General features: G+C 38.1%; 1 protein-coding gene across 3 annotated transcripts in view; it reads left to right on the forward strand.

The window, feature by feature from the left end:
* trip10a (thyroid hormone receptor interactor 10a) overlaps positions 1-21,247 on the forward strand; it is a 45,728-nt gene extending 24,481 nt beyond the window's left edge. Inside the window, exons 7-15 of one of the 3 annotated variants that reach the window (XM_022668113.2) lie at positions 402-530; positions 672-818; positions 2,139-2,327; positions 7,559-7,741; positions 11,587-11,696; positions 12,952-13,084; positions 14,056-14,153; positions 16,213-16,346; positions 19,855-21,247. In XM_022668113.2, the coding sequence (XP_022523834.2) occupies positions 402-530; positions 672-818; positions 2,139-2,327; positions 7,559-7,741; positions 11,587-11,696; positions 12,952-13,084; positions 14,056-14,153; positions 16,213-16,346; positions 19,855-20,006 (1,275 nt within the window). In that variant the 3' untranslated portion in view covers positions 20,007-21,247. Of the gene's footprint in view, positions 1-401; positions 531-671; positions 819-2,138; positions 2,328-7,558; positions 7,742-8,112; positions 8,137-11,586; positions 11,697-12,951; positions 13,085-14,055; positions 14,154-16,212; positions 16,347-19,854 lie in introns of all 3 variants that reach the window. The other 2 variants (XM_022668114.2, XM_022668115.2) reach the window with 2 other exon arrangements.
* The last annotated feature ends 1,961 nt before the right edge of the window (positions 21,248-23,208 follow it).

The following is a 23,208-nucleotide window of genomic DNA, read 5'->3' on the forward strand; positions in this document are numbered from 1 at the left end:
GTTATTCTGCTAAATATTGATTTCTGAACTCTTAAATCTTTATGAATATGAACTTGTTTGTTTTCTTTGCATTATTTGAGGTCTGAAAGCTCTGCATCTTTTTTGATATTTTATCCATTTCTCATTTTTTGCAAATAAATGCTGTAAATGCCACTATTTTTTTTCATTTGGAATTTGGGAGAAATGTTGTCTGTAGTTTATAAAATAAAACAACAATATTCATTTTATTTAAACATAAACCTATAAATAGCAAATCAGAGAAACTGATTCAGAAACTGAAGTGCTCTCTGTAGTAATTTGATATGTGAGCTCTACTGCTGCTCTCTCCAGACCGTTTCCAGTTCCTTATAATATCAATGTTTGTCTTTCTACACTAACCTGACTACTGTGTGTATATTTAGGCCAAACAGCAGGCACACATGAGGATGCACATAGCAGAGGAGTGCAAGAACGACTACGCTGCCCAGCTACAGAAATACAACAAAGAGCAGAACCAGTTCTACTTCACAGACATGCCTCTTATATTTAACGTAAGTGAAGAGTTTAGTCATCAACCTCCTCCTGTGCGTTTCCATGAATCTGCCCCATCGATATAGCATTCTGATGTATCGTGGTGTCTATTACAGTACTGATGGTGTGTGTGGTGTGGGGGGGGTGTGTTTCTCTTGTAGAAGCTGCAGGACATGGATGAGAAGCGTGTGCGGAAGCTAGCTCAGACCTACATCCTGTTTGCCGACACGGAGCGGCACGTCATGCCCATCATCGGGAAGTGCCTGGAGGGCATCACCAGAGCTGGCACCAATGTCAACGAGAAGAACGTGAGCCCAACGTCTTTGTTCGGCTCACACACACACACAACTTTTATTTTCTAACTAAGCTCAGATACAGGTGCATCTCAAAAACTAGAATATCATTGAAAAGTTACTTTATTCAAAATGTGAAACTCATATATTATATAGATGTATGAAACACAGAGTGATCTATTTTAAGTGTTTTATTTATTTTATTGTTGATGATTATGGCTTACAACCCCTGAAAACCCCAGAAATCAGGATCTCAGAAAATTGGTACTTTTGGCAGTGTGGGCAGTGTGCCAAATCCTGCTGAAAAATGAAATCTGCATCTCCATAAATGACATGTCTCTCCAAACCATCACTGATCATCAGTAAATTTAACATTTCATCTGTAAATCAAGGAACCAGAGTCTGGAGGAAGAGTGGAGAGACACACAGTCCAAACTGCTCGAGGCCTAGTGTGAAGTTTCCACCAATCAGTGATGGTTTGGAGAGACATGTCTGTCATCTGCTGGTGTTGATCCACTGTGTTTTATTATCAAGTCTAAAGTCCAGTTTTGTTTTCCCATAAAATCTTACAGCACTTCATATCTTACAGCTTCCCTCTGCTGCTGACAACTTTTATAGAGATGCAGATTTCATTTTCCAGCAGGACGTGGCACACTGCCCACACTGCCAAAAGTACCAATTGGTACTTTTTGTAAATGAGCCGAGCTCATTTACAAATACAGGGATTTACATGACAAAGAAATTAATAAATGCCAAAACTGTTTAATTAAATTTAAAATAACAGTGAATAAAATATAAAAAATAAGATAAAAATAAGAATAAAAGTAAAAATACAACTTAGTTTAATTGATAAAAAATATAGATCAAAAGAATATAAGGTTACTGCAACAAAAAAAGTACAATTTAAGCTAAAACTAACTTTTACATAGTTCAATAAAAAAAAATAACTAAACTAAAATAAATACTACTACTACTACTAATACTAATAATAAATTAAACTAATTAAAATAAGTTCAAATAATATTCTAATATAATATTTTAATATTATATTATGAGACACTGGTTTTTGGTTTTTTTTTTGGCTGTAATACAATAAAATATATAAATGCTTAAAATAGATCACTCTGTGTGTAATACATCTATATAATATATGAGTTTCACATTCTGAACTGAATTACTTAAATAAAGTAACTTTTCAATGACAATTTTTTTTAAATGAACCTGTACAAGTTTAGAGTTCTAGTGAAATCAATCCTTATTCTGAGGTGAAACCTACGTTTTATCTTGTGTCAAAAAAACCTGTCGCATAGCTCTTATCCGTGTCTGTGTTTTCAGGACTCCTTGGTTCTCATAGAGCAGCACAAATCAGGCTTTGAACGGCCTGGAGACCTGGAGTTCGAGGACTACAGTCAGGGGATTAACCGGGCTTCCTCTGACAGCAGTCTGGGCACTCCGAAGGGTCCGCTGGATCTGCTGGGCAAAAACAAGAGCAAGCCTTTCTGGTTGTTCAGCAAGAAGAGCAAGGTAGGAACCCTGGCAGATTTGAACCAGTTTGAATACTGTGTGTACTGTATATTACATGTTATATATGTTAGGGCTGCACGATATATTGTTTTTAAGCATCGTCATCGCAATGTGCGTATACACGATAGTTACATCGCAGAACGCGCGATGCCACTTAAGGCAATTAAATCAAACACGTCATGTTGCAATTGTCATCATGTTTTGATTCTTGACACAAGAAGTAAGTAGATACACAGCGCTGTCTCTGTGTCTGTGTGAGTGACAGGCTGCTGCTGCCTGAGAAGCACGAGAGGGAGGGCGAGGGCGTGTGGAAAGCTGTGCACCTCAGTCCAGCACAGTTTTGCATATTTGCAGATATTTCCAGTTACAGCTGAATTCACGCTTTTAATCCCAGAAAAAACACTCTTATTTACCTTTAAAAAGCCATTTAAATGCCTGATTAAAGGGCCGATTACTGTTGTTTTGCTGTTTTCCTCGGGTTTTGAGTGCTTGTTGCCCTGCATTGTTTAATATTGTGATATACAGGAGTTGGACAATGAAACTGAAACAGCTGTTATTTTAGTGTGGGAGGTTTCATGGCTAAATTGGAGCAGCCTGGTGGGCAATCTTCATTAATTGCACATTATTGCACCAGTAAGAGCAGTAAGAGTGTGAAGGTTCAATTAGCAGGGTAAGAGCACAGTTCTGCTCATAATATTGCAATGCACACAACATTATGGGTGACATACCAGAGTTCAAAAGAGGACAAATTGTTGGTGCACGTCTTGCTGGAGCATCTGTGACCAAGACAGCAAGTCTTTGTGATGCATCAAGAGCCACGGTATCCAGGGTAATGTCAGCATACCACCAAGAAGGACCAACCACATCCAACAGGATTAACTGTGGACGCTGTAAGAGGTAGCTGTCTGAAAGGGATGTTCGGGTGTTAACCGGGATTGTATCCAAAAAACATAGACCACCAATTATTGTTATCTAAAACCAGGTGTTTCAGTTTCATTGTCCAACCCCTTTATGTCATCAAGAACATTTGCAATTTAATTTTTTTTCTAATATCGTGCAGCCCTATTACATATTAATCAGGATTGTGTAGAAACTTGCCTGGATGGGAGAAGCAGTGCTGAGAATATTATATGGTATAAATTCCTAGAAAGATGTAATTTAGTAATTCAGTGTTGTAATACTGTTGCTTTGAAAATGACCCAAGCCTTTAATCCTTGTGCAAGACGTCTGTCTGCTTTTGAAGTGAAGTCGTATTTAGCTATTTCCTTTAGCTTAGTTAGAGTGTAGGTTTGAACAGACCCTGTTTTTATGGGTTTATTCATTATTTGATTGTAATTAAGGGTGTATATTTTGACGTTGTCTGTTTTAGCATACAGATTTAACGCATACAGCCATACAAATAGTTTTAGTGTCACTTCAGTTCAAATGCTGTGGGTTCCCACACCTTTTGTTCTTCCCAGGATTTAGAAAAATGCATGATCTTCTGAAACTTTAAAAAACCCTTTCGCCCACTCGCTTCTCTTTAAACGAACACACAACCCAGACACACACACACCCACACACCCACAAACGTGTTTCTAGAACCCATTTTTTTGCATGGCTGTCTCTCTCTCTGGCTGTGAGCTCTTTTGTTATGTCCCCAGCGCATGACCGGAGCTTAGCTGCGCTCATATCCAAGCAGGGTACAGCCGCTGTCAGTCCCTCCACGGGCCCTGACACACAAACACACACGTCTACTGTTATACAATACAGAATAAACCCTTCAGTCCCATCACAATAACACCTTTGTGAAGCGTCAAGCACCAGGAAGGATCCCGCTCGCAGTGGCGTCTGGTTAACATGGTTAAAATGCTGTGAGAATGCTGAGAGTGTCTGAAAGAACAGCATAGGAAGTGCATTCACATCTCTACACAAGTGTCTACTCTGAGTACGAGTGAGCAATATGCTGGAATATTATTATTATTATTATTATTATTATTATATGTTATGACAAGCCCCCCTATGTCACACTTATCTGAAAAACACACACACACACAAAAAGAATATAATTGAAAAGTTACTTTATTTCAGTAATTCAGTTCTACTTTTGGCAGTGTGCCAAGTCCTGCTGGAAAATGAAATCCGCATCTCATAACTCATAAATGAATGGATCAGTTTTGGCTGGGTCTGGCCAAGATTTCCTATCACTTTCTTCAGCTTTATATAAAGCTGATAATTACAATATGGCAAAGTAACAAATCAAACTGTTTAAAAAAAAATTATAAAAAAATGTTTGCATAGCTTTCAGATCTCAAATAATGCAAAGAAAACAAGTTCATATTCATAAAGGTTTAAGAGTTCAGAAATAATTAATATTTGGTGGAATAACCCTGGTGGTTTTTAATCACAGTTTTCATGCATCTTGGCATCATGTTCTCCTCCTCCACCAGTCTTACACACTGCTTTTGGATAACTTTTTGCTTTATGCTTTACTCCTGGTGCAAAAATCATTCAAGCAGTTCAGTTTGGTGGTTTGATGGCTTGTGATCATCCATCTTCCTCTTGATTATATTCCAGAGGTTTTCAAAAAATCAAAGAAACTTATCCTTTTTAGTATATAAATATTGAGCTTTGTATAATCAATTATTAATTGTAATTGAGCCTGTTTTGGCATCAGTATTTAAAAAAGCGACGCATATGCACATAGCGCCTTGCACATTCCTAGTATTGGAATTGGTTACGCTAAAGGAAAATGTATTATTGGGAAATCTCTGATGTGTATCATGATATATTGTTGCATACTTCATATTATCATTGCATGAAGGAGTTTGCTCTACTGGAGGGCCGGCATTGGAACCTCCTGACTAGTTTATGACAAATATGGCCGCTGTTATAGTGTTGTTGTCCTGTACCACTGCTTGATTCCTCTACTTTCCCACATAATTCCACTCTGCATACAACTATTACCACTACTGCTACTCTATACTACCACATAACTCCTCCCACCCCGCTTCTGTGTGTCTTCTGATTGACCCTCCTCCACCCCGTGTCTTTTTCCTGCGTCCAGTCTGCATGCAGCTCTGCCTCATCGTGCCGTGTGTCTATCTCCTAAACCAACCAATGAAATCCCAGAGCCTAATCTCGCTCCTAGAAATGAATGGCTTTATCCTGCTTTCCTCAATAGCACAGGTCCAGTAAAACTCCTCCCACCCACATTTCCCAGAATGCCTCTCATCTGTCTTAAGGCTAACAGGAGCTGGTTTACAGGAGAGGTTTATATTTAGCTCCTTAGTTTATCCTGTCCTTCCCTAAGATGTGCTGTAGGCCCATTAGGAAGTTGCAGATGTTTATGAGGATCTTCTCTAATGTTTAGTTAATCTCACTAGCAGAGATGATCCTAGAGCCTGCTAAATAAAACAAAATGCTATTGCTATTTTGGCTGAAATTGCTGGGATTCATTTCCAATGTTGCTCATTCCACTGCAGTGTTTTACTGTGAATTTGACATCATTTTGTAGACGCCTTTGTTGAAAGGACAAAAGTGTGGCTCTACCGAAACAGTGGTCCACAATTTTCTCATTTAAATTGTTTTTTTTTTTGTTTTCCTTTGGTTTCATGGACTAAAGAAAAGTTTGATTTATGGAGCTAGTGAAGCCACACCTTTCTCCATCGTGTTGCTTTGCTGAGTTTTATGTCTTGGATTGTTGGAACATGGGGCTTTAAGTGTTGAGTTGGTTCTTTAGGTTTTGGATTGGGAGAGTTAGTGGAGGGTTGGAGGGACGTTTAACATTAGGGACTTTAGCTTTAGGTGGGGTGTTTATCATTTTGCTTGGGCTTTTGCTTTAGATTTAAGATTGGGATTGGTATTGGGTTCAGGCTTTTGTTGTTTTAGGCATTAGGATGGAAGGATAGAGTTATGTTGGGGCTTTTAAAGAACCACATGGTTGATATTTTTTTTATTTGGGAATTTAGTATTGGGCTAGGAGTTAGTTGAGTAAGGTTGGGTCAAATCATTATTGTGTAGTTTTTTATTGCGTTTGGGCTTCAGCTTTAGGTTGAGTTCTTTTAAAACTGGGCTTGGCATTTAGCGTAAGGTTGATGGTTAGCATTGGGTCAGGGCCTAAGGTTTGGGTTGGTGGAGGGGGTAGAATTATGATTGGGCTTTAGTTTTAGGATATTTTCTGAGGTTTAGCACTGGGTCTGCGCTTCAGTTGTGGGCTGCAGGATAGGGGTTTGAGCTTTTGCTTTAAGCTAGTGACGTGTTTATATTGGTCTCGTCTTCAGCTTTGGTCTGGGGAGGTTTAGCATGAAGTTTGGGTTTTAGCTTAAGGCCAGGTGAAACGCTTCACATTTGGGTTTGGGTATCAGCTTTAGACTGGGGTTTAGCGTAAAACTTGGGTTTTATCTTAAGGTTAAGATTTTTTGTGTTGGGGTTGGTCTTTAGCCTTGGATTTTGAGCAATGGGTCAGCGGTTTAGCTTTTGATGTGCAGGTTAGCATTGAGTTTGGATTTTAGGTTTAGGCCGTTTGAGCTTCAGTTTTAGGTTTGGGGATAGCATTGGGATAAGTGTTGGGTTTGGGATTTTAGTTTGAGGCCTGACTGGTTTAACATTGGAGTTGACCTTTAGCCTTGGACTTTCTGCATTGGTTCAGAGCTTTAACTCCCGATGGGCAGGCTAACATTGGGTTTGGATCTCAGGTTTAGGCTGTTGAAGCTTTGGCTTTGGGATTGGGCTTTAGTTTTAGACTGAGTGTGGTTTAGAATTGGGTTTGAGGTTTAATATTGGGTTTGGGCTTCAGCTTTTAGGCTGGATATATTTAGTGTTAGATTTGGGATTTGGCTTGAGGCTGGACAGGTTAGACATGTTTAGACAGGGCTTTTTAACAATTGGGCTTTTAGGCAAAAGGAAATTTTAGAATAGCTTCGGGCTGAGGGGCTTTTTAGTGTTTGGTTTGGGCCATGTTCTGCTTTGGGTCTCGCTGAGGTTGTTCCAGTGTTTTCTTCCTCGCTCTGTGATGTTGCTCATGGTGTTTGATGGTGTCTCTCTCTTTCCCTTGTCATCTGTGTGTCTTTTGTGTTTTGTCTCCCTCACCCTCTTCCCTCCTCCCTCGCTCTTTCTCTCCTCCACGACCTGCCGTCGCCTCGTCACCCTCTCGTTTTCCTCTGGGTCTGTGCCTGGTGTTGGTCCCACCTTTCCACACCTTTCCCCAACCCTTCCTTGTCCCTTGTCGCCCTGCCACACCCCTCCCTCAGCCTTCCTCATCCTCCTCTTCCTCTTCCTCCCCGCTCACACCCTTCTCCACTCCCCCTGCTCCCTCACCCGCTAACGGACCCCCATCCCCAAAGTTTGGCCGGGACCCCCTGTCGTACTGTTTGAAGGAGATCAATAAGACAGTCAAACCCAGAATCTCCTCCTTCAGGACCCTACGAAGAACGGTGAGTGAGAAGGGGCGGGGCTCTGGAGCTCTGGAGCTCTGATTTTAAACCTGCTGCTGCTGCTGCTGATGATGATACAGCTGGTGGTGCTTGTCCTCAAAACACCATTCAGCAGCCAATGAAAGCCTCGATTGATCCTAGCCTGAGTAATGGTCATGTGCACTGAGCGGTCACAGTTAAGTTGATGGTTTTGCGCTTATTTTTTTAGGACTTTTCTCACACTTATCTCATGATTCTGAGTCCTTAGAGCACAAGGAATGCTTCATTACATCTATGAAGCCTTCTACAGACCTCTAGTAGTGTCACTGAACCTCTAGTGTACTGGACACACAACCTCTCTCTCTCTCTCTCTCTCTCTCTCTCTCTCTTAGAAATATTCCCTGGAGAGGATCACGGTAATCAGCAGTGGAGTGGTGTAGGGGCTGCCGTGTCTTCTCTTTTCCTTTTTTTTTGTTTATTATCTCTTTGGGAACATTACGTATTTTTCCAGGTTTTCCACAAGGCCGCCTATGCATCGTTAATTGAAGCCCTGCCCAAATTCACTTTTAGAGGCCAATCTCTAATGTTTTAATGGTGGAAGTAAATTCACAGAGAACCATCATGTTGCAGAGGGGGCCTGCGCACTATGGTGGACACTGAAACTCTTTCAAACCTTTGGATTTCTTTACAACACACCATCATGATCATCATCATACTATACTCCTCATCATACTGATTATTAAAGCTAAATAATTGAAAGTTTTTTAGTATGTAAACGCATACCGTATTTTTCACACTATTATCTGGTCTAATTTTATACATATACACCTTATTATTATAAGGCGCATTGTATGCGACACTAGTAAGGAACAGGGGTGGTGCCATGTTTTCCTTCTATACCAGCAGGTCTGGGTGGTAAAACCTGTAAAGATAAGCTAAACTAAGCTAAGTTAAGTAAACAAAACTGTAATCCTAACTCATTAAAAGAAACCTTTCAGACAAGTAAAACAAGCACTGGAATTATTTGGGTGAGTAAAGCGCTTCCGTTTATTAACAGTAAGCTTCCATTTCCAAATTTCCACTGAAGCTGTAGCATTAGCTGCTAACAGGTAATGCTAATGCTGCTACAGCAGTGCTAGCCGGGGTTAGCAGCAGGCTACAGGTCGATAGATAATACTCCCATCTGAATGGCCAAAGAGTTAGCACTTAGCGAGGTTAGCGACTAATGTAAAAAGACTGCTGGAGAACTAAACTGAAACTCCTGTATAATACTTTACTAGTAAAAGTCATAAATAAAGCCCACTGATGATTTTTGGGAAAATAAAAGGATTGCCTTAAAGTGCGGAAAATACAGTTATTTGGTAATCGATGGTGAGAAATGATGGTGTATTGTGATAGTGTTGACTAGAACACTTATTGCACAGTGGTGTAAGACAAAGATAAACATGTTAATATTAACTGAATCTTGCAACCTTAGTTATTCAATCAGATTACTACATTTCTTAGTCATTTATTACTAATTTATTAGTATTTATTACTTTTGCACAGTGCTGTATGTGTGTAATCTGAACAAATCTTCTAAATTTGCTCTCTGAGCGTGTAGAACAAACAGGAAAGGGTGATTACGCCGGCACAAACATTTACTTTTTTATTTATAACTCCCAGTTACTTGAACCAATTAAGTCTCATGGGCAGCTCCTCCTTTCATACACTTTCATTTTCTGTTTTGCACTCTTAAAGGAGAAATCCAGTGGAAAATGGACTTGGGTTGAAGTGAAACATGATAGTGAGTGCAAACTTTTGTGGAGTTGCCTACCTTTATTTACCGCTTTTAGCAAATGGTCTCAACAGGCTTACAACTGTAGTGATGGGGGCATAAAGTTGCACATGCAAAGAAATCCCTATTTTTAAACCATTAACTTAAAGCTCTAAGCAGCTCCACACTTTATTGGTGGAATTCTGAGAGTCCTGATATTTAAAACAAGGCACTGAGAACGCTGTTTATACACACAGTACCTTCAGGAGCCATCTTGAAATTAAAGACAAAGAGTGCCATATTGTATCGTACACAAAAATGTGGCCAACATTTTTGAATATTGTGAATGATAGAAGTACCCTAAAATATCGTTCCATATCCCCCACCCCTAATTATCACATCAGATTGCCCATTATATATCTACTAGAGACAGATTATATCTGTCCAGTATCATTTATTTCACTTTAATCCTGGATATATGGAGATATATGGAGTGCATTATTAATATTATTAGTATCATGACATTCTGGATGATTGACTTCTGTTACAAATCCCACATCATATCATGTAAAAGAACAGAGCCTTTCAATATATTTTTCAGAATTGTACTTAACATGAAAAAGTACACTCATTTAGCATTAAAATTAATACGTAATTAAATACATACGAAATGTACTATTTTGAAACAACTAATGGCAACTAAAGTATATTTAAATAGTACTTATTTAAATAATATAAATAAATAGTACTTTATTTAAATACAACATAAAAGCATTAGCATAAAAACGTGCATTGTAAATGTGCTACTTTGCGTATTGATGCACATATTTTTTTGTACACCTAAATGCTACTGAAGAAAAAAAAAAAAACTAAACTACACTAAAGAGCACTTTAAGCAGTATTTAGCTTAAAATGTGTTTAATGGAAATACAGACAAAGTATATTTAATGTGTATTTTCATTGAGTATATTAAAAAAAAAATCACTTTTAGTGTTCTTTACCTGATTTAAACATAATTTTAATGCTCTTAAAGCTCACCTTCCGTCGTTTTTTCTTTCATTTTAAAATGTCTAGTTGTGGTCTCTAGTATGAATGAATGACATGTGAGCCGTTTTTGTAAAAAAAAAGTGCTCAGGTGTCTCTGTATAGCTCTTTTTTAATGGACTGTTTTAGGGGTGTGTCCAAAATGACCGGATTCCAGCTTTGCTCATGAATATTCATACATGCAAACAGCATGCAAATATCTCTCCTCTGATTGGCTAGGAGCACTGCGACGCCCCTCCACCGCTCTGCCGCTCACTGCCTCCCACCTCCTAACTGATGAGCGGTGATGTTGCGTCGCTTCAGCTCCGCCTCTGGGAGTTTCTCGAGCCAAGGTGGGCTGGTCTGTGAATTTCTGCCTACGTAGGCAGAAAGATAATTCAAAATTCACCCGTTTTTCGGAGGGGGGGAGGGGGGATTTCTTTGCTTAGCTCCTGCAGACAATGGGGGCTGCAAAACAGTTTAATGTGCAGGTGTACACATTCAACTCGGAGAGACCTACTGTATTCCACAAAAAACAAGAAAAATCGGATTTTCGCGGAAGGTGAGCTTTAAGTATACTTTCTTTTCTTAAGGGGTATCATATAAATTTTTTATTTTAGTGTATTCTTGATATTGTGATATCGCCAAGACTATCGCTATCATGAAAATATAATAAAATATTGTGATATTATTTTAAGGCCGTATCGCCCACCCCTAGAGCTGTATTAGGGAATGGTGGAGGTGAACAAAGGTGGGATATTCAAAAAAAAATATATATATATATGTATATATCATTATTATGTTTCTCAACTACACCCAATGTCCATTTCTCACTGGAATTCTCCTTCAAATAAGAGGTGAGGGGGTTTTTAATTTGTGGGGTTGTCGACAAAAGTTCCTCACCACTCGGTTTTTAGATCTCATTGGACGCTGTGCTTGTGGTGCCGGACAGTCAAAAGTGTGTTTGGGTGCTTTTTAATTTTTTATGAATTTTTTTTCCTCTCTTTCGTGTGTTTGTTTGTATATATGTTGCATCTGCTCTTTACTGAGTGACACTATCTCTCCCCCCCGTCTCCCATCTCCTCAGCCCGCTGCCTCCGAGGACTTCGGCCACCTCCCGCCGGAGCAGCGCAGGAAGCGGCTGCAGCAGAAAATCGATGACCTCAGTAAGGAGCTGCAGAAGGAGCTGGATCAGAGGTGAGCAGCGTGGCGTGCCATCTCCCTGGCGACCGTTGCCATAACAACGAGCCGCACGGAGCGAGATCCCAATGGGGTCGCCGGACTCTGGGGTCTCGTTTTACTTTAGTCTCCATGGAGATTTAGCGGTGTAGAAATCATCAGTCATCAGTTTGACCACGGCGGATGCGGCAGAAGGTTGTGTAAACTAATTAGCGCTATTGTGAAGAGCGTATCTTTACGTTGGTGAAGTGGTGGAGTAACCTTAGAACCTTAGATGGACTCCTCAAGATGCTATCTTGATCTTAATCATGTGCTTTCTGATGCTGTATGACATTCTACTTTGGGTAAAAGTGTGTGTCGCACCAAACTTAAAAATCCTTTAATTTCCCCTTAAAATCTTCAACGCGCCTTATAATCTGGTGCAGCTCAGAGTTCAGAGGCGAGTATATCAGCCTGTAGCCTGCTGCTAACCCCAGCGAGCACTGCTGGAACAGCATTAGCATTTCCAACAAACCAAGCTACGTGGGACGAATCGCCAGCTAATGGCTTTCTGGCTTCCCGGAACACTCAGGGTTCCTCAGTGTAGCTCTGTTGGGTGGCTTTTAATAGTGCTAACTGCTAATGATAATGCTAATAAAAATGCTGCTGCACCCAGCCTTAGTGGGAATCTGGAAATCTAAGCTGACTTACTGCAAACAAATAGAAGGAGAGAAATCTGTGTAGATTAACATCCAGTGAACGTTTGACTTGATAACATCCTATATAATAATATTATAATATCCTAAATAACAATGTACGTGTCACGCATGAAGGCTTCTAGTTTCTGACCCTGGAGGGCTGCTGTTCTGCACTCTTTGGTGACTTTCAGGCTAAACTGCACCCAATTCCACTTAACTGTTACCTTTATTCCAAGTACCAGGTTTAGTGGGTGTGTTTAATCAGTTAAAGCTCCTCTCAGCACTCTGCAGGAAACAGTGGTTCAGATTCACTCAAGTGTGGTAAAGAAATTATTTTTGATTATGGCTTGGAGCCAATAAAAACCCAAAAATCAGTATGTCAGAAAATTAGAATATTAAATAAGACCAATTGGTATTTTCGGCAGGCCGAAATCCGAAGTCCTGCTGGAAAATGAAATCTGCAGAAAATTCACATAGTTTAAAATGTACTAGTTTTAAGTAAACTTATTCATACCAACATATGCACTGTTCAATATTTGTATTTCCATTCACTCTCTCTCTCTCTCTCTCTCTGTTCCCTCGTTTCTGTTCTGCAGTGAGGCTCTGGGGAAGATGAAAGATGTGTATGAGAAGAATCCTCAGATGGGAGATCCAGCCTGTTTGGCCCCACAGATCAACCAGACGACCCAGAACATCGAGAGACTGAGAGGAGAGCTCAACAAATACGAAGTACTGCAGCAGAAACACGCATCAAATATCTGTCTGTCTACACACTCAACCAAACACACACTGTTCTAACACTTCTCTCTCTGTGTCTCTGTCTCTGCATGTGTCTGTCTATCTGTCTCTGTTTGTGTCTCTCTCTCTCTCTCTCTCTCTTTCTCTGTATCTTTTTCTATCTATCTCTGTACGTTTGTCTGTGTCTCTCTGTGCATCTCTCTTTCTGTGTGTCTCTCTCTCTCTGTGCTTCTCTCTCTGTGCCTCTCTCTCTCTGTCCCCCTCTCTGTGTGTCTGTGTGCATGTCTGTCTCTTTCTCTGTCTCTGTGCCTCTTACTGTGTATTTTTCTCTGTGCATATGTCTGTCTCTCTCTACGTCTCTCTCTCTCTCTCTCTCTCTCTCTCTGTGCGTGTCTCTCTCTCTGTGCGTGTCTCTCTCTCTGTGCGTGTCTCTCTCTCTTTGTCTTTCTCTCTCTGTGTGCCTCTCTCTCTCTGTGCCTCTCTCTCTGTCTCTCTCTGTCTCTGTCCCCCTCTCTGTGTGTCTGTGTGCATGTCTGTGTCTCTTTCTCTGTCTCTGTGTCTCTTTCTGTGTGTTTTTCTCTGTGCATATCTGTCTCTCTCTCTCTCTCTCTCTCTCTCTCTGTGCATGTTTCTCTGTGCATATCTGTCTCTGTCTCTCTCTCTCTCTGTGCATGTTTCTCTGTGCGTGTCTCTCTCTCTCTCTCTCTCTCTGTGCGTGTCTCTCTCTCTATCTCTCTCTCTGTGCGTGTCTCTCTCTCTGTGCGTGTCTCTCTCTGTGTGTGTATCTCTCTCTCTGTGTGTATCTCTCTCTCTCTCTGTGCGTGTCTCTCTCTCTCTCTGTGCGTGTCTCTCTCTCTCTCTGTGCGTGTCTCTCTCTCTCTCTGTGCGTGTCTCTCTCTCTGTGTGTGTCTCTCTCTCTCTGTGTATCTCTCTCTCTCTGTGCGTGTCTCTGTGTTTTGTAGTCGTGGCTTGCGGGAGCCGGCGGTCGAGGAGAGACTCTCCGTTACTCCACTTACTCTACTCACTCCCTCAACAACAACAGCGGCAACAATGTGTACAGGTCAGTCTTATCATCCAGACAAGCTACAGAACACACACACACACACACACACACATACACACATACACACACACACATACACACCCGATAACCTTATCTTAAACGTACATGTTTGCTTTAAATATAGTTCAGGGTTAGTAGTGGGGCGGGGTTATCAGTGTTTGATGATTGGTTGGACTTCAAACAATGCTAATAATAATGCTATAATAAAAATATTAAACCATTTGAGTTTTTTTTTTACATTCATCAGATGTTTGCAAAGAAATTGATAGTAATTAATTTGTAGCGTTTTTCAGTAAACAAACAAATTAATAACCCTACGTCGACCCTTTTTCTCTTTTGGGAGTAAATTATTATTATTATTATTATTATTTTTTTTTTTTACTGTTTTAAGGTAATTTTATTTTGAGTGTTCTCATCACTGAAGAAATATAGGTCTAAATTAAAGTATCTTTTTTTTTTAATGTAAAATCAGTCCAGAGAATAACCTTATCTCAAACCTGCATGTTTGAAACACTTGTTTGCTTTAGATACGAGGGTCAAAGTTTCATTGCTCTGATGTTGTCCTAAGATAATAAGTAATACATTAGTATACAGTGTTATTAGGTCTGTATTTGTGTTTGGATAATCGCACAGTGTTTGTAATATACTGCCACAGTGGATTTAAAATGAATAAACAATACATTTTTATTTTAAGTGTAGATTTTTAGCTTTAAAATATGCATGGCATATCTGAGGATTTATTTGGTCATTTAAGATTGTTTCATTTCTATATGTGTCTGTACTGTAAAGCACCATCCTGTGGAATTTGCAGCATTTTGCTGCAGAATTTTTAGGCTTCATATACTTTTTTTTTTTTTATTGAATTTATACTGCTATGTCTTTCAGTGCTCACATTTTTTTATTTTTTTAATAAACACCTGTGACCCAGTTCTACTGGCAGCCATACCAGTTCTCATGCAGACACTACCTCCACCATGTTTGACACATGGCATATGTGTTAAACCTCAGATTATGAACCCTTCCTTTGTTTTTTTTTTTTTTTTTTTTTTGTATGTAAATTAATTTGTTTCTTATTTCTATAGAACCTTGTTCCAGAAGTAGAAAGAAGCAGAGAGATTTATCTCTTTTTAAATGTTTAATCAAAATATTTTTATGGCCATAATCAATAAGAATGAAACTAAGAATGGTAATCTTATTACCATCATAAAATTATATAATATCATATATCATATTTCTGTCATCCTATATTTGATATTTGATATTTAAATTTAGAATTAATTTTGCCTTATATGATTTTTTTATGCAAATTATTTATGCACATTTTCAGAGTTTCCTTCTTCTGCAAATTCAAAATGGATTTTTTTTGTTTTTTTTTTGCCTTCTGATTATTGGAGTTGCTGGGGTCACCATTGTAATTATTAATAAAGAGCTATTAAAGCCTAAACTATATTTTATCCATTAATAACTGAAATGTGTTTCTTTAAGGTCATGAAATGTAGCAGTCCTGCTTAAATCTTTTAATAAACATTTCATAACCTTCAAAAAACGCTATCAGAGGCACACTGCTGCTGCTGCTGCAGCTCAGCCAATCAGCTCTCCCTCCCTCCTGCCCCGCCTCTAAACCCAGTGCCCCTCACAGACTACTCCTCGCATTTTCTTTTTAGCCTTATTTAAATTTGAGCTGAGGTTGGAGTCAGCTCTAATCAGGGCGTTTAGTTACTCATTAATAATGCAAATTGTGCCACTGTTTAAATACTTAAGCTGCAAATAAAAATTTAACATTTTTAGTAACAGACAAAAAAAGTAATTGCTGTGTTCACTGAGAAAAACGGTTCTAAAAAGCAGATAAAGTAAAAGTGTGATCTCCTACAGCTTGTAAAGGCAGTCTAAATATTTAATTTAAGAGTTCAGTCGCAAAGTAGAACAAAGTGTTACTGAGACTCGTTCCATCACCCGTTATTTCTGGAACAGCTTCCAGGCCTGCTGGATCAGCATTTCTGGATTTTCAGTGCAGTTTTTAAAATGACTCACCTACAGTCTCTCTCTCTTCCCGCAGTCCTGATGGAGCCCACTCGGATGAGAGCACCCCCGATGCCTCGCAGGCCATCTACGCAGAGTTTGATGATGACTTTGAAGAAGAGGAGATGTCCTCTCCTATTGGCCAGTGCACAGCACTCTACAACTTCCCAGGTGTGTATGAGATGAGCTTTGCAGTAGGAAGCCTTATTTGGAGTTTTATTTTATTATTTTTTTATTGTGGAGTCTAAAAGTCATAATACAGGAACTAGTACAGTAGTACAGTGTCCCATGACTTTTGTCATGTCCTGTGGAAGCTAAATATTGCTGCTTTGACCTGAGAGATACTAGTGCATCTCAAAAATTTGAACATCAGCCAATGAAAACCCAAAAATCAGTGTTAAAAAATGTGATTATTATATAAGACCAGTTGGGCAGTGTGCAAATTCCTGCTGGAAAATGAAATCCGCATCTCCATAAAAGTTTTCAGCAGAAAAACATTGCACTGACTTTGGACTTGATATAACACAGTGGACCAACACCAGCAGATAACATGTAAATTTACTGATAACATCAGTAAATTTTACATCATACAAGACCATACAATTGGTCTTATATAATATTCTAGTTTTCTGAGACACTGTTTTGGGGGTTTTCATTGGCTGTAAGCCGTAATCATCAACAATAATATAAATAAAAGCTTAAAATAGATCACTCTGTGTTTAATACATGTATATAATATATGAGTTTCACATTCTGAACTGAATTACTGAAATCTGAAAACATTTTTCAAAGATATTCTATTTTTTTTTTTTTTTTATGCACTAGTATATGCATGTGGATGTGATTTCTACCAAAGTTGCCACTCTGTTCACATGGACAGTTCTAGCCAGAACCTGCTGGTCACAATCATTACCAACCACTGCGCTGTCCACTGGGTGCGGTAATGCCTACTGTGCATTCACACTGTGAACTGAGAAATGTCTTTTGGAATTGGAATATTCTCTATTTATCTGTTTATTGGCACCTACAATCAGGCCTTATGTACAAGGTACCAACTGACAACTTATCATTATTATTATTATTATTATACAGATGTAGGCATTAGGGGTGGGCGATATGGCTCTAAAATAATATCACAATATTTCAGGGTATTTTAGCGATTACAATATACTTGGCGATATGGGAAAACAGAAAAATAATTAATTAATTACAGGAATATAGTATAATAGTATAACAGTATAATCATAATGTAGCAAAATAAATAATATAGCATAAAATAATATAATGCAGCAAAAAATACTATTTTCATGCATATAAACTGCAAACTAAAACAATTATACAATAAATACACCTAAAGCTTCACAGTTAATAATGGACTACTTTATGAGACAAACCATCCCAATTATCACAATATGGATTTTTAATATCATGATATTTCTGTGTCACGATATATTGTATACGATATAATATTGCCCACCCCTAGTAAGCATTCCCAAGCCATCCCCTGAGCTAGTGCTGGACGATATGCCCAAAATTTATATCACGATATATTCCTTAATTTCGGTCGATATTATATCATTTCGATATCGATATAAATACATTGAAGGCCTCCATAAAAAAAAACTGCTAGGTATCCCTGCAATGAAAATCTGTACCTACTACTGTCTGAAACTTTAATTTATGTTTTTTAAAAACTTTATAATTCTTTAAATATACAGCATTGTGCAATAGTTTTAGGCACAATGCTGTATATTTAAAGAATAAAAAGAAAAATAAACACTTATTTCACATTTTCTTTACTGGAATTCCCACAGTGCCTAAAACTATTGCACAATGCTTTATAATTCTTTAAATATACAGCATTGTGCAATAGTTTTAGGCACTGTGGGAATTCCAGTAAAGAAAATGTGAAATAAGTGTTTATTAGCTCAGTAAAACACTAAAGCATTACAATAAATACAAACAGCAATTTTACAAAAAGCAGTTACAGCTTTTACATCTCCTAATCTCTCCTCCTCTTAATCTGAGTTTAATAGAGTTATTTCTAGTTCTCATCATTATCTTATTAATCAACACCTCATTTGGTAAATTGATAAATGTAGTAAATCAGTTTCAAAATCATCAATTTTGTCCGGACAAAATAGTTTGTTAGTGTTTAGAGCTTTAATTCGACTAATTTAATTTCTCTGTATCTTTGGGTTGAAAACAGATGGCGTCGAACGCACAATAGAGCAGTTTGTGATTAATGTTAGCCGTTCTGTGTTGCAGTTTTATGAAGACACAATGTGCTGTTGATTTTATGTGGTTGTTTCTGTCCTGCCCTCTTAATTCCTGAGCACTTGCAGTCAGTTGTCCCAGTTGTGTTGCTCCAAATGTTGCAGAAGTGCTGAAAGAATGCAGATTTATTGAACATTTGGGCCTCGTAATGTTGGAAGATGCCAAGTTTTCTTATTTAAGGCCAATTGTGCCGCCCTGCGCAGTAATTCTGAGAACACTTTTTGCAAGATTTGCAAGATTGCTTTAGAAGATAATAGATAGTGTTTTTATACTTTTTTTACCTGCAAGGTCATCGCCTCCTAGTGGTGCTGTATTGCATCACCAGCATGCTCTGCCTGTGGAGTACCAACAAGTATTAATACAGCTAAGAATGCCCTATTTCTAACTATCGTAACAGTATCACCATCATGTTTGACAGATGACCGATGTAGACTTTATGACTTTTTATTATTAGTAACCCTTCCTATATCACTCCATATTTAAATTGTTAATTAATCATAGTTCTTTGGGAAGATAATTAATAATAAAATTACATTTTCATTTTATTGCAGTAGGGTGTTCTTGAAATATTTATGTTTTAATTGAATGTTTTGTCATATCGGCAAGAATATTGTTATTGCAAAAATACCATGAAATATCGTGATATTATTTTAGGGTCATATCGCCCACTGCTATTTATTTATTTATTTATTTATTTACTTATTTTATTATGCTCTTTTGGTCTGATTTGTGTTTAAGCGTTTATTTATTTTACAGCCTTCTTTCTTACAGCCAATGAAAACCCAAAGATCAGTGTCTTAGAAAATTAGAATATTATATATATAGACCAATTGGTACTTTTGGCAGTGTGGGCAGTGTAAAAGTCCTGCTGGAAAATGAAATCTGCATCTCCATGTGAAGTTTCCACAATCAGTGATGGTTTGGAGAGACTTCTGCTGTCTCATCTGCTGCTGTTGATCCACTGTGTTTTATTATCAAGTCTAAAGTCAGTGCAGTTTTGTTTTCCCACAAAATCTTACAGCACTTCATGCTTCCCTCTGCTACCGACAACGTTTACGGAGATGTGGATTTCATTTTCCAGCAGGACTGCCCACAGTACTGCCAAAAGTAATAGTTGGTTTTGTATAATATTCAAATTTTCTGAGACAGATTTTTTTTTTTTATCAATAAAAGTAATACATATATATAATATGAGTTTCACATTTTGAGCTGAATTACTGAAAATAATTGCTGAAGTGACTTTTTTTTTAATGTTTGTTTTTTTTACACACAGGTATTCTAGCTTGATTTTTGGGTTTTCAACTTCTGATAAGCATATCCCCATTACACCTGATCTGATAAGAATCATGCTTTTCGTATTTATTATTTCTTTTTTCTCTTTTCTCCTCTTTTTCCCCCACAGGCTCCAGCGAGGGCACCATCTCCATGCAGGAGGGCGAGGTCCTCGCCGTGGTGGAGGAGGACAAGGGCGACGGCTGGACGCGAGTGCGGCGGAACAACGGCGATGAAGGCTACATCCCCACCTCCTACGCCACCATTAACCTCAACAAGTGATCCACCACACCCGACCTTTATCATCCTAATGCAGCTGCTGTACTGCACCGCCCGTGCACACACCCCCCCCCCCCCCCCCAGCCCTGGAGCTGCAGCTCCCCATCACGGCTCATCATCCGGCAGGAAAAGAGCTCTGCTCTGCTCTGCTCTTCTTTTCTCTTTAGGGTGCAGAAAGAGAGAGAAAAAGATGGATGGATGGATGGATACTATATAGGCTTTTATACATGGACTATGTTATAAATGGTGGGAATTAAAATCTCAGAAATTTCAGAATTAAGTCATTTTTTCCGCTCCTGCTTTTCTCCACTTTTTTCAGCAGACTGATCTACAGGGAGCAGCATGTTTATGGTTTGGCTGCTGTTCCAGGATCCCTCAGGCTTTTTTGATTTTTTTATAATTTTTTTTATTTTTTTTGTAATAATTTTTAAGAGGTTGAATGCTTTATCTAAAACGGGACTTTTCCATACGTTTTAATGCCAACAAGAGACAAGAGAACGAAAAAACAAGCAGCTTCAAAATGAGCTTTATAGATACTGACTTGTCAGTGCTGGCTGAAGAGGATTTGATTGATTGATTGATTGATTGATTGATTGATTGAATGACTGAAACCAGGCAATGGAAAGCATGGCGTGCTCTGACCTCTTGACCTTTTTCAGTTTACACATTCACTCGTAACACACACGCCATCGAGCTCCACTACTTTTTTGCAAAGCTTGCCTATGTGTGCAATTATTATAGTGGGACGAACTGTGTGTTTGTGTATGTGTGTGTGTGTGTGTGTGTTTGTGCAAATGTGTGCGAAAGAGCACGAGCACAAGAGTGAAAGAGAGAGAGAGTGCACAAAGGCACCAGAGCGTGAGTAAGCCAGCTGATAAGGTCAAACATTTATGCTTTTAGGAATATTGCGTTTAACGGAGTATTAAATATATATTAAGACAATCAGCTCCACCCTCAAGCGTACATATGACTCCTCCACATTAGCTTACGACTTTTATGTTCCCAGCTTCAAAACTGCAAAGATAAGATAAGATATGATATGATATGATATGATTCCACGCTGCAAAGGTCATAATTTATTAATCGTTTTTTTTATAAAAAAAATAAAAAATAAAAAATAAAAAAACAAAGATTATGAATTAATTATCGTGTGGTCACAATATTTCAATAAGTGGTAACTTCACATAAAGCAAAATGACTTACACTCACACAAACACAGTCTATCAACACTTATCAATATGTGTGTGTAATATATATATATATATATATATATATATATATATATATATATATATATATATATATATATATGTATATATATATATATATATATATTTATATTTATATATATATATATATAAGCGCGAATAAATCAACACAAAAAAAAAATGCAATAAAGCTTAAAGTTGAAGCTCAAGTTGTGCAACATTTTAGGACTTTCCTATTTATATAAATATATAAAAGAAATAATATATTTTAGATATCACAGCACCACTGTTGTCTTACTAGCTTCTTTTTTTTTGGTCTTTAAAGAATAAAGATTTAAAGATTGTTTAGTCAGAGCTGCTGACTCCTGTATGCAGTAGATGATGATGATGATGATGATGATGATAAGAACAGGAACACGTGTGTGTCGGGACTCACGCCGCTGTAGCTTCTGCAGTAATTGAGCGCAGAATCTGTGCTCTACATGCAATGCTTTTTTTTATTTTTATTTGTTTTTTTTTGTTAAATGTCCAGGTGCCTTCTAGTTAAGCATTGTGTATGTAACATTTACAATGTCTACTGTCTATTTTAGGGACTTTATAAAGCACATTTTCCCATACGATCAGAAGTCTTGTGTCTTTTTTTGGTGTGTATTTGTAAAAATATATATAAAAAATAATAATAATAATAATGCATGCCAGATTGCTCATTCACTGCCATGTTTGGCCAAGTGTGCCAAGTCCTGCTGGAAAATGAAATCGGCTTCTCCATAAAAGTTACCTTGTGAAACAAGAAGGATACTTAAGAGCAAAGCGAATTTTCAATGTATTGTATACTATATGAAAATACACATTTAAATATACTTTCTCTGTGTTTCTGCAAAATGTATTTTAAGCAATATGCTTTAATTCTAAGTTGTGTTGATATAAAATATATGTAGTGGCATTAAATACTGTTAAAAAAGTGCACTTTAGTTTAGTTTTTTTCCCAGCAAAATTAAGGTGTGCACAATATGTGCATAAATATGCAAAGTAGTACATTTACAATATGCAGGGGTTGGACAATGAAACTGAAACACCTGTCATCATTTTAGTGTGGGATTTTAGGTTTCATCATGGCTAAATTGGAGCAGCCTGGTGTTCAATCTTCATTAATTGCACATTGCACCAGTAAGAGCAGTAAGAGTGTGAAGGTTCAATTAGCAGGGTAAGAGCACAGTTCTGCTCTAAATACTGCAATGCACACAACATTATGGGTGACATACCAGAGTTCAAAAGAGGACAAATTGTTGGTGGACGTCTTGCTGGCGCATCTGTGACCAAGACAGAAAGTCTTTGTGATGCATCAAGAGCCACGGTATCCAGGGTAATATCAGCATACCACCAAGAAGAACCAACCACATCCAACAGGATTAACTGTGGATGCTGTAAGAGGAAGCTGTCTGAAAGGGATGTTCGGGTGCTAACCCGGATTGTATCCAAAAAACATAAAACCACGGCTGATCAAATCACGACAGAATTCAATGTGCACCTCAACTCTCCTGTTTCCACCTGAACTGTCCGTCACCACGATAAATTATTGTGCTCTAAAACCAGGTGTTCAGTTTCATTGTTCAAACCCTGTACTTCAAGTGTATTGTATAAAAAAAATGTGTTTAAAACAACACAAACGTAAATCTACTTAAGTTCACAGAAGTTGTATAAAAAAACACTCAAAAGCACAAAATACAGCTTATTTACAACTGAATTAAACTTAAGTTGCCATAAGTTGTTCCAACATAGTATATATAGTATGTATTTAAGTTTGTTAATTTAATTTTAATTATAAAAAGTCTAAAGTCAGTGCAGTTTTGTTTTTCCTTAAAATCTTACAGCACTTCATGCTTCCCTCTGCTACTGACAACGTTTATGGAGATGTGGATTTCATTTTCCAGCAGGACTTGGCACACTGCCCACAGTACTGCCAAAAGTACCAATTGGTCTTATATAATATTAAAATT

The sequence above is a fragment of the Astyanax mexicanus genome, chromosome 3 (assembly GCF_023375975.1).
Source record: "Astyanax mexicanus isolate ESR-SI-001 chromosome 3, AstMex3_surface, whole genome shotgun sequence".
Lineage (NCBI taxonomy): Eukaryota > Metazoa > Chordata > Actinopteri > Characiformes > Acestrorhamphidae > Astyanax > Astyanax mexicanus.